The sequence below is a fragment of the Sturnira hondurensis genome, unplaced genomic scaffold, assembly GCF_014824575.4.
Source record: "Sturnira hondurensis isolate 20B ecotype Veracruz unplaced genomic scaffold, ASM1482457v3 Scaffold0014745, whole genome shotgun sequence".
NCBI lineage: Eukaryota > Metazoa > Chordata > Mammalia > Chiroptera > Phyllostomidae > Sturnira > Sturnira hondurensis.
The window spans coordinates 3,049,594-3,062,054 of record NW_028087376.1 but is presented as its reverse complement, the minus strand read 5'-3'; the positions used below and the strand labels follow the sequence as shown (position 1 = coordinate 3,062,054).

General features: G+C 35.6%; 1 protein-coding gene across 1 annotated transcript in view; it reads left to right on the top strand.

Annotated features, from left to right (window-relative positions):
- Positions 1-12,461, top strand: part of HYDIN (HYDIN axonemal central pair apparatus protein) — a 306,600-nt gene that overhangs the window by 53,823 nt on the left and 240,316 nt on the right. Inside the window, exons 7-8 of the mRNA XM_037063680.1 lie at positions 322-446; positions 12,152-12,353. Coding sequence (XP_036919575.1) covers positions 322-446; positions 12,152-12,353 — 327 coding nt within the window. The remainder of the gene's footprint in view (positions 1-321; positions 447-12,151; positions 12,354-12,461) is intronic.

The window sequence follows — 12,461 nt, the reverse complement described above, 5'->3', positions numbered from 1 at the left end:
CACATTATCTGCATGGAGGTTATAAATCGGTGCCTTGCTGAAATCACTCAGTGAACCTCAATGAATGCTGAAATGGCCGAATGGCAAGGACACAACCAAGGGTATTATTGCATCATTTCAGTTTCTTTTAAACTTGCTAGTTTATTACTGTTATTTTAACATTAAAACTCAAGTTCTTTCATATTAGGGGGAACAGTCTACTCAGGAAATGCTGAATGTTGGGACTGAGCCATCTCCAGATGTAGCACTCATGTATCTGCTCCTCCTCCCCTCACACGGGTCAGAAATGTGTCCTGATGGTGTGTCTCATGCATATTGCAGGCCGTTCTCTGTAGAGCCATCTGTTGGAACTCTTAGTGTGGGGGAGTCCATGCAGCTGGAAGTGAATTTTGAGCCACAGACCGTGGGCAATCACAGCAAAAGGCTGATTGTGTATTACGACACAGGTAAGCACTATTCTTTATAAAAAGTTCTATGTTAAGAAAAGTCAGATGGAAAACATGATGAAGCGAAGTAGGAAATAGTTATTTTGGCTGCTTTAGAGTAAGCTAAGAGCCACAAGGTAAAGAACAAAAGAATGTTGAGGCAGATATGAGTACCACCTGACTGGTGTCTCTAGTGCTTTAAAAGCCTGAGAAATACAGGGCTCAGGAAGAAACCTATTCCCAGATGTCACATTAGTAGACTGAGGCTATTTATATGTAAATAGTTGGAATGTAACTTAATACCCCAAGTGTTTTCCATTTGATTTATTGCTTCATTTACCTAACATTTTGAAAATGTAAAACCCCGGTTCAGAATGGTCTTGTGTGTGCTCACTAGCCCATGTTTAATAAGTGTTTCATTAACACCTAGCTGAAAATATTTTAGAATTTCCATTTTTACCTCTTCTGTGGCCCACTGGGCTATTTAGCAGTGTGTTCAAACATTTGGGAATTTCCTAGTTTTCTTTTTTTAAAAATAGATTTATAGTTGACTTCCACTAGTGATAGAAAACAAATTCTATGTGACTTCTGTTCTTGACATTAGTTAAGACTTATGTTATGGTTCATAATATGTTTCATTTTGGTAAATGAGCCCTGTGCACTTGAAAAGAATACAAGTTCCGTGAATAGGAGATCAAGTCAACCATGTTGTTCAATCACTATCTCTACTAATTTTTCTTCTCCTTGTTTTATTAGTTATTGGAAAATGTTATTAAAACCCACAACTATGATGGTAGATTTAATATTTCTCTTTTTTGGTGCTATCAATTTCCATTTTATATATTTTGAGGCTCTGATGCTTGGTGTGCACACATTTAAAATTATTATAACTTCCTGTTGAGTTAACTATCTTATCATTACAGAATGTCTCTAATTGTTAGTAAGGTTTCCAACACCAAAATCTACTCGATCTGCTATCTGTATAACACGGCAGCTTCCTTTTGTCCTTTTGCTTAGTGTGTGGACAGTGTACTGGCTCGTGCTTTTTCTTTTCGGCTTTTCTTTTTTTCTTTTCTCCTCTTTTTTCAAGTGTGACATTTGGAAACACCACCAGCTGGTTTTTTATTTAGTCTGAGAATCCTTGTCTTTCAATTGTATGATTCAGTCTTTCTATGGAATGCAATTACTGATTTGTCTGGAATCTTCTGTTTGACTGCAAAGTAATTCTTACCATGACAGGGAAATTATTAGCTGAATTTCAACAAAAGCCTTTGTGTTGTTAGTGTTGATATTAGATAAAAGTAGAAAAATATGAGTGTTAATAAACTCAGTTTCCTACACTTCTTCCATCTGGATATTGGTATCTTTGTGAGGCACCATTTTGGTTTTGATAGGTTTTGTGTTTACTTATGTTTTGTTTGTGTCAGGCCCTATAATTAAGTATTGAAAAAAATGTGGCCCTGGAAGTACCTTTGGATCACTGCATCACAAGGTTTTGAACCAGGCGTTTAAAGAAGAATGACGCGCAGTCAGTCCTTCTGCTTTCATCAACGTATTTAATTGTTGAAAAATATATTAATTACCTTTAAATATTATTTATCTTTTCAAATCCTTTTAAATATTTGGGGTTGTATTTTTAACACACTTGAAGTATGAGTACTCTAGTATATGTATATAATTTATAGAGAAATAAGTCTACATAGGTTGGGTGTATAGTTTCAAAGAACTTCAAGTTTTGAGACCAACGGGTCTTAAAAGTATGCACAGATCAACAGAATTAAAACTTGAGATGTGATTTTGGTAATAATATAATCCAGTCCTGCAGTTTTACAAATGAAAAAATGGGAGCCCTAAGAAGTGACTTGGCTTGCTCCAGGCCCTGTAACTAGTCAGAAGAACATCTGGAACCCAGACTCAGCTCCTGCTTCCTCCACCACAGGGGATCATCCCCCTAATCTCTCTGTAACTCCCTGTGCATTTTCACTCCCTTAATCCACTGACGTGGAAATGCAGCTGCATCCTCCCAGTGGCCCTGGATCTGGATGTTTATGTCAGTATTTGGATTGATACCATACTTACATTTACTCTCCTGTGCTAAAGAAAATGAGTATTTGTACATTAAAAGTTAATCATCCATGGAGAAGTTGATTTCCGTATCCTGAGGTTCTGGTGTCAACCTTAGTTTATGGATAAAATTGCTTTTTAAAGATTGCAGAGGGAGGTAAACTATCATGTAGCAATTTTCCTTACATAAAATAAACTGCTGATAAGAATATGCTTTCACCTTTATTATGGGTTATTAATGATCAGAACCCATAGCCAACCCTTCATGAGGGAAAAATATAATGACTGCCTAAGCGCCATCACGCAGCTTTTCCAAGCAGCCGTGATCATCGGCTTCTCGTCTCCCTGAATAAGCATCTGATGGAACTTTCTGCAGCTGTTTGAGGAGGGCAGTTCACCACGGGCTTTTCTTCACACTTCCTCAGCCAGTGCTCCGCAAGGAGGGGTGTTGGCTGGTCCTCTGCGGAAGCGCTCCGTCAGGCTTCTGAAGCAGCTGTGCTCCTGCCGTGTCCTCCACTGGATGTCATCTTGATTACATGCAACCAGGAGAGCTTGCTTTTTCAACAACCAGGGTTGGGACCAGTGTGCCAGCGATTAAAAGGAGTTTGGGTATAAACTTCACCAGTGTCTAATACTGTATTAACGCCTTCCTGAGCTGGAACTCTCCTTTTGTGCTGTGTTTCCCTTCAGCAGTGGAATCAAGTTCGTTTCCGCAGTTGAATTTATCCTAGAGATGACTGACTTACCTTTTTATTTACCTTTACCTTACTTACCTTTTGACTTACATTTCAGTTCTTTCTCCAAACCTGAGAAAGAACTGAAGTGACTATACCCATGAGAGCGAAATCCTCCAGAAAAGGTTAGTACAATTACTCAAGGCTACATTGGTAACAACTAAACAAAGCAAACAGATAATGAGTAAACTAATTTTGTCATTTCAATAAAACTGAGAAGTAAAAATATTATTTGACCATTAAGAGATAAACAAATGGTTAATCGCTTAAGTTTTGACTTTTTCTACTGGGTGTTGAGAAACAATGGACCTAAGAGTTCCAAGAGATACTAGTATCCGGAACAGGCTTTAGAAAGAAACATTCTTATTGAAGCTTTGGCTGCTCGAATGAGCACTGGAGGGAGGAGTGCGGCAGCGTTTTCTGCCTGTGCCTGGTCAGGCTGCTGTCAGCTTGGAGACGACATTAACCACTGGCAATCATCAGGGTATAGAGCTGATGCGTTTTAAATTCATTTAAATGCTAATTCAGCGTGTTAGAAAGTATTATGTCTCTTACTGAAGCGGAAATATTTCAATTCAGATGTTGGCAAGTAGGCTTTTTCCCCAAAGGTATGATGATGTTTTATTATTAAATATATAAGCAATAATAATACTAGCACTTCACAGGGAAACTTTATGGTCATTTACATGTTTTACTCTGATGAACCATAAATTCTTTTTTTCCTTCTAAAAGCTAATAAAGAAATACCAAAAATTAACGTAGTAAGTAACTGAGAGGGATATATCTTGCAGTTGAAACTGCTGACTGGTACGTAGCAGAATACACCTCTGTGGACTTACCTGCATGAACTTTGTTTCAATTGTGTGATTTTTGTATTAGAAATGTGTGCTGTTGTAGTTAGAAACTCTAACAAAATATAAGTATTGTAAAAGAAGCAAATGTTTCAACATGGCTTAGAGGCAATGGGAATATTCCTTGATCTAGTTTCCTCCCCCCACCCCACTTTGGTTCTTATTCATAGCTTAAGGTGGGGAGTAGCAGAAGTTAGGACATACAGATGGTTAGGGATTGTTTAGGGAAGTGGAGCGAGAGTTTCATGAATTGCACAGGAAGTACTCTCAAGTCATTAAATGTTAATATTTAAAGGGACATTAGAAGACATCTCTTTAACTCTCTCTTGTAGAGATCAGAAACTGAGGCCCTACAGTGACTTTTAATGACTATATGTCATTTAATGACTGCATGTCTAATTAAAGCTGGAACTTGAACCCAGGTATTTGGCAACATCTGAGACCGGCACCTTTTCTGTAGCCCTGCACTGCCTTCCATGCAGATCAGACAGACTGATGATGGCGTTGCCAGTGGCGTGAGCTCAGTCAAGTCCCACAATTCGTTTCTCAAACCCTTCAAAGAAAGAGCACTTCCAAAGAAGTCTGACTCAGCAATTCACTTAACTGGTGAATCTGCCCCTACCGAGACCAAGAGGTGATAAACACTCTGTCCATCAGCTTGTTAGTTCCCTGGAGAATCTAGAGCCGCACTGGTATATATATATATATTTTTTTTTACTGTCCTCTGCTGTCTGAAAGGACTGAAACTACAGCATGAAATGTGTTGTGGATATAGCTGCCTTCACATTTTTTGGTAAAATTAGTTTTGTTCATATTTGTTTTTGCTAGATTGATAGTAGTAAAACTGGCAACGGGTAATGAGACCTTCCACAAAATACATCTTTACTAGCACATAATAAATGACGGTGTCTAATCTCATCTATAGTGGTTTCAGCATTCCACGTCAGAAACCCGAAAGAAACCATTGCAGGAGCAGGCACTCCAAGGACACAGAAATGCTGAGGCACAGCGACCTTATCCACTCCTGTAGGCTAACACCTCCATCCTGTCACTCTTCTAAGCAGCTGGGGGCTGGGGACCCTTTTTAAGGTTGTCTTCATGAAGGAGGGTATAAAAAGCAAGTACTTCAACAGCTGCATGGATAAGACAGAAGTTATTGTTTCCTTTGAGGATCTGATGACTTTGGGAAATAGTGGTAAAAAATGAATATTAGATGGTTCTTGAAAAAAAATGTAGTGGCTCTTGCTGTATTTCTGGGAAGGAACAGTTTTGCAACAAGCAGCTCAAATTGATGACATTAGTCTCTCTAACACCCAGATTAATGTGAATTCAGTAAACCCTTGGATCTTTTCCTGTATTAGTTTTTTAAACAATGAAATACAGGTGGGCAAAAGTGGGCTTATAGTTGGGTATGCAAAACATAGTTAATTATTATTTATTTTTGTATTCTTATATGGTTGGGTACACAAAACAAGTATGTATTATTATTTATAGTTGTATTATATATTTTTCCATACAAACGACTATACACCTAATTTTGCCCACCCCTGTATTTCAAATAGCCACAGAAGCACAGACACTGATATAATGAACAACCGCTGTACTTAGCACGTCTCAACATTTTGCCATACACATTTTCGGATGTTTTGTTTTACAGATCAGTGAAATGATTACAGATTTGAGGTCAGCTTGTTACTCTCTCCTGGTCTCAGTTCACATGCTTTAATCATCAGAGGAGCTATATTGAGTGCATTTTTATGCTGTCCAATATATTTACTTATTCATAAACAATATATACTATTGTCATGAGTTGCTTTAAATGTCACATAAATGGTGTCATAATGTATATACCATTTTCTAATTGACTTTTTGTTCAACATTGTTTTAAAGATTTGAACATATAAATACATATAGCTCTGATTCATTTTAACTAGTGCAACGTACTGCAGCATGTGAACTATAATTTATTTATTTACCTATTGAATATTAGGATGTTTCTAGATTTTTTGTGCTATTACAAACAATGCTGCAGTGAGTTTGTGTGTGTGTTCTTGTGTAGCTGTGTGAGATTGTCCCTAAAGATAAATGTCTATAGTAAGTTATAGAGCAAATTAACCTTGAGCTTTACTGGCTTCTAAATTGATTAATCAAGTGCTTGTGCCAACGTGTATTTCCATCAGCTGTCTATGAAAATTCTTGTTTTCCCACGTCCTTGCCAACACACTGCCAAAAGAACATTATCAAACTGCTTGATTTTTGTTAATCTGATAGTTATGAAATGGTATTTGTATTTTACTCTCATTACTAATGCTCTCTGGAAGCTCTGCAGTTTTCCTGAGGCCCTATAATCCCTTTGTACATTGAAGTATTGGATAAGCAATGTATTCATATATCGAAAAATTAAAGCAATATTCAAAAGTATATGTTGGAAAGTGTTATTTCCCCCTAGCTTATTCACCTCAACTTGCTCTTATTTTATTGGTTCCTTGTATAACCTTTCTGTGCTAGTTTTTTGCAAATGGATGCAAACACGAATGTATGCTTACATTCACCACTTATACAAAATAACATGCTATATAAATTGCTCTAAACCTTGTTTTCTCTACTTAGTAATATATCCTGGAGATCTGTCCATGTCCCAGTGTACTATTCCACGCCTGCACAGTGTTCCACTGTGAGGTGTAGTGCAGATTATTTAACTGGCCTTCTATTGATGGGTGAACTTGGGCTGTTTCCACTCCATTGTATTAAGAACAATGCTGTAATGAATACCTTTAATCTTGTTGATTCATTTACAGGATAAATTCCTAGAAGTGGGACAGAGGATTAGTAGTTTTATAGTTTTAATAGATCTTTTGATCTGTGTTACCAAATTGACTCCCTGCAGAATGGTACCATTTTGTAGTCTCATAGCAGTTTGTAAGAGTGCCTTCTCCCCTTTGTCTTGACAACAAATTGTGTTCTCAGATTTTTGTTTTGTTTGGCCAATTTGATAGGGAAAATGATATATAAATATACCTTTAGTTGTATTTTATTATGAGTATCGTCGAGCGTCTAATAATACATGCAGGGGACTTTTGTATTTCCTTTTTTGTAATTCTATTCCATTCTATTGGATTGTCTTATTGCTTTCTAAGAGCTACTCATATATTTGGGGATTTAATCCCTTTGTATCAGACACAGTTGCAAATATTTACCCAGGTTTTCTTTTGTTCTTGCATATGAATATTTGTGCCATGCAGAATTTTTTTCATTCTTATGTAGTCATTCTTCTAATCTTTTTTAGATGGATCTGAATTTTGAGTCAGAGTTAGAAAAATATCCCTCTAAAGTTATCAAAAGATTTCACATATATTCTACCTTTATCGTTCCATATTGAACATTTAAATATTTGATTCATTTGGCTTTTATTCTGAGACTGTTTTCCACATGGCTATTAAGTTGTCCCAATAGCCCATTTTCACAAAGGTTATCATTACACCAGTGGTTTGAGTTGCTGTCTTGATAATATAATAAATTTCAATATGTATTTGGGTCTATTTTGGCTTTTTATTCCATTCCACCCTTTGTTTTGTCTCTTCATGCGTTTTTAATTGCTGAGACTTTATACTATGTTTTAATTGCATCAGTTCTTATTTTAATGAATTTTTACATTTAAAAATGTTTTGAATTTTGTTAGATTCTCTTTCAGCATCAGTGGAGAATAAATAAGTTTCCCCTTGGATCTATTCCATATTAACAGATATTTTAATAGTGAGCCATCTTTGCATTCCTAAAAAACCCTCCACTTGGTTGCAAAGTATTGCTCTTTTAATGTGCTGATGAATTAAGATTACTAATTTTTTGTTTAAGATTTTACCTTGATATTGAGAAGTGTAATCAGTCTATATATTGGCATACTTGTTTTATCTTTGTCAGGTTATATTAACAATGATATTCTGAAAATATAATGTTGGAAATTATGGATTTATTAGGTTAGTTTACCAATAGAATGGATACAGCAGAAGACAGGATTCCTCAACCTGAATATAGGTCAGCAGACAATACCCAGACTGAATCACAGAGAGAAGTGAAAAAGAATAAGGAAAAAAGAACAGAAAGCGAAGGCCGTGTAGATGTGACACACAGTCAAAATGTCACTATACATGTAATTGGAGTCTTAGAAATAGAGGAAAGAATGGGATAAAAATATTTTAAGAGATAGTGTCTAAAAATTTTCTAAAAATGATGAATGACAATAATCCAAGGTTGACAAAGCTCAGAAAACTCTTGGTGGTACAAATACTGCTGAAAACCAAAGCCGAGAGAATATTATAAAACTAGTGAGAAAAAGGCACACTAATAATACTAGTAGCAAACCTATCAGTTGAAATTATTGAGGCCAGAAGACAATAAAATGGCATTATTTAAGAGCTGAAATAAAAAAAAAAACTAATCTAGAATCTCTTACCCACTGAAAATATCCTTAAAAAGTGAAGACAAAACAAAGACATTTTTGAGGGGAAAAAAGCTGAAAAATTATAGAATTCTTTGTTGGTATTGTTTCTCCATATTATATTGAAGAAGTTCTTTCATTGTTTTTTAGTCTCCATTGTTTTAATTGAAAAGTTAGCTGTAATTCTAACCATTGATCCTCTGAAGATATCTTTTTCTCCTCTGCCTACTTTTAGCATTTCTTCTTTGCCTTTGATTTGTTGTTGTTGTTTTTGTTTCACTGCAATATATTTATGTATGAATTTCTTCTTAATTTTTAAATTATTGTTCAAGTACAGTTTTCTGCCTTCCCCACCCCAGCCAGACACCCCAGCCCTCCCCACCTCTCCCCCATTTCCACCCCCTCCCCCCATTATTGTCCATGTGCCCTTTGTAATTGTTCTTTGAATTTCTTTTAATTTATCCTACTTGTCATTCATTGGGTTTTTTAAAATTGTAAACTGATACCTTTAATCAATCCTAGAACACTCTTACACGTATTTCTTGAAATACTGTCTTTGCTTCATTATCTCTTTCCTCTCCTGAGTTTCCAATTAAACACTTTTACACCATCTCACTTCATCTGTCTAGGCTTTTACCCATTCACTGTGCACTTTCCATATATTTTTATTTCTTTATATTGCCTTTTGTATTTTCTGAACCATCTTTTATTTCACTAATTTTTTTCATAAAATTAATAAAATTCTCTTATTAAGTATATTATTAGAGTTTTTAAATTTTAGGTTATTTTATTTCTATAAGAGCCAAGAGTGTCTTTTTTTCAAATTCTCTAGATTTTTAAATTTCCTGTTGCTTCATAGTTAAACTCATTCTTTCTTTCTTTAAATTACTAAGCATAGTTGGTTTGTAGTCTATGCATGATGATTCTACTTATCAGATTTTGTGGATCTGTTTCTGTTTTTGTTGTATCTTCAGGTTCTAACTCACAAAGTTTGCTATCGTGGTTTCCTCCCTCTTTCCCTCTCTCTCTCTCTCTTTCTCCCTCCTTTCCTCCTTCCCTTCCTTTCTTCCTCCCTATCTTTTTTCCTTCCTTCCTCTTCTTCTTTTCTTTTTTCTTTCCTCTCTTTCTTCTGTCCCATCCCTGGTTATGTTTGTCTGTTTTTTATGTTGAAAATTTTGAAACTTTGGGTGCAAATTCCTTTTTCCAAAAACAAATGAGTTGTGTCTTCCTGGTTTCTGAGCCTGCAGCCAGTCCACGACAACCAAATTAAAGGCTTGCAGCTCTCTGAAAAAACAGACACGTCCAGTCTAATATTTAACTCTGAACTAGGGCCGGTCTACTTCTAGTCCACCCTCATGTTGAGTGCATATAGTCCTTTGAGGATTGAGGATCAGATAGCTTCTTGTGGGGGGCGGTTTTATTCACCTTGTGTTCTCCCTTCTGCAGGCGTAGGGCTTTGATTTCTCTCTCTCTCCTGCCCTCACAAAAACGGTGGCTCAAAACTGCCAAGAGTAGCTTGTCCTCAGGTCAAAACTGCCTTCTGTGCTCATTTGTTTCTTTCGGTCCTCTTGTTCCTTTAAATTTGGTCTGGTTGTTTCTTACCATCATGATGGCTCTCAAGTGCTTTTAAGAAGATGTTTGTTCATATTTTTTCAGACTTTTAAGTTATTTCATCAGGAAAGTCCGTTAATTTAACTTAGCTTACCATTGCTGTAAAAAGAAAATCACCCATGTTTCATTTTAATAGTGCATTGAGCCAGACTGATTTATGGTCACTTTAATTTCATTAAGAAAAGAACCACTTTTGAAGGGAAGGTGGAAGTTGAAGTGAAATGCAAAAAATCTTAACTTATTTTCAAAATCCATAAAGAAAATAATTACAATTAAATTTTATAAAGACTAAGAACATTTTCCATAAAGAAATAAAAAAGTCTAACAGAGAAAAAAATTGCAACATAGCTGACAAAGCACTAATTTTTTCTTATCAAAAAGGGTCCACAAATCAATAAGCAAAAGATGAACTCCTCAAAAGGAAAATGGCCAAGGCTGTATATAATAGGCATCTCACTGGAAAAAATAATATATACATACATATATGTATATCTCCAATTAATTCATAAAAAGATGTTCAACTTCATACATAATTAAGAATATGCAAGTTACAGTAACAATGAGTTAAATTTAACTTAAAAAAAGTTTAAAAGTTAACCAAAGTGCATACCTTTATTTGGGAAGGAAATACATGAAAATATTAACAGCTGTTACCTCTAAAAAGTAGGCTTATGATTGAGTGAAGGGGAGAAAGACATTTTATTTTTATGATATATACTTTTATACTACTTGAAAATTTTACTTAACATGTACATTATTAAATAAAAATTTAAAATTTTAGAGCCACGTGCCTAGATGCTTATTACTTTTTCTTTAAAGTTTGAGAAAAGTTTGCTGTGTTCAAATTAACATATTTTGCCTAAAGAACATTCACAATGTGTGTTGTCAATTTACTCACTAGCTGCTTGGCTAGTGAGTAAATTGACATTCATACAATTTGACATGCATACAAATTGACATTCATACAATTGTGAATGGAGCAAAAACGTTTCCCAAAAAACGAAGTGCACATGATTATACTTTCTGGGTGCTGACTAAAGCCTTCATAGCACAGATCAACAGAGCATTCTTGGTATCTAAGTATTTTCTTTTTCTATCAATTTCCATGACATGCAGAGGGCAGATACAGTATAGGTTGTCTTCCTAGAAGGGAGGCCCTCATTTACACGACTAGAATTAAGACAATTAGCACATCTTGAATGAAGTCTGGAATAAATTACTATGTTGAATAAAGGTGTTCTTAACATTAAAAAAATTTAGGCCCTGGCCGAGTAGCTCATTTAGTTTAGAGTGTGGTCTCTGTACACCAAGGCTGTGGGTTTGATCCCTAGTCAGGGCACATACGAGAATCAACCAGTGAATGCATAAATAAGTGGAACAGCAAACTGATATTTCCCTCTCTCTTCCCCTCCTTTCTCTTTCTAAGATCAATAAATTAAAACATTTAAATGATAATTATAGCTTTTGTCTTCTATTTTTATACCATTGTGTTTTATTTTGTTTTGTTTTAATTGCTGTTGTTTAGGGATGTGGCTTCTTTTAAATAGTCTGTTTTCTCTTAATGAAATGACTGACTCTTCCTTCCTGATCCTGTTTGATTGGACGTAGATCCTTGCTGTTTAGCAGCTCTCCCCGGATGTATTTGATACAGTTACTTTAGAATCAGAAATCCAGCCCATGCTTGAGACAGAGATGAGGCATATGGTTGTAATTCTAGAACTCAGGTGCCTTCATGGTTGGCCTGTAGGATTTGAAACTATTGCAAAGAAGAAAATGTCTTGTAGCACCCACCACAAAAAGTCATAGTTTATGTATGTTTTACAGTGACCCAGCAAGATAGTTTGATTCTCTATAATTGCACTAAACATTATTTAAGTTTCTGATCATATCTGACCTCTGGATTGATGGGGAAGAAAGAATGAAATGTGTAAAACTTGTGCAATATTCCTAACTTCACCTTGGGGAAAGAAATAGCCTAGTAGTATCATTCTAGAGTAAATCTCAAAGCATGTTTACTTTGTTCATTTCTAGGTGAAAAAATGTTTGTATCCCTGTATGGAGCTGCGATAGACATGAATATAAGGCTGGACAAGAATTCTTTGATCATTGAGAAAACCTATATATCTCTGGCCAATCAGCGAACTGTCACTATTCACAACCGCAGTAACATCATTGCTCATTTCCAGTGGAAGATATTTGCTACTCAGGAAGAGGAAGACAGAGAAAAGCACAGGTTTGTAGGAAAAATCACCTAGATGCTGCAATTTGGAGGAACACAATACTCAGTTACTATTAAAAATCAATGACTTTTGTGGTAAGTTTTTAAGGCACTCAACACTGT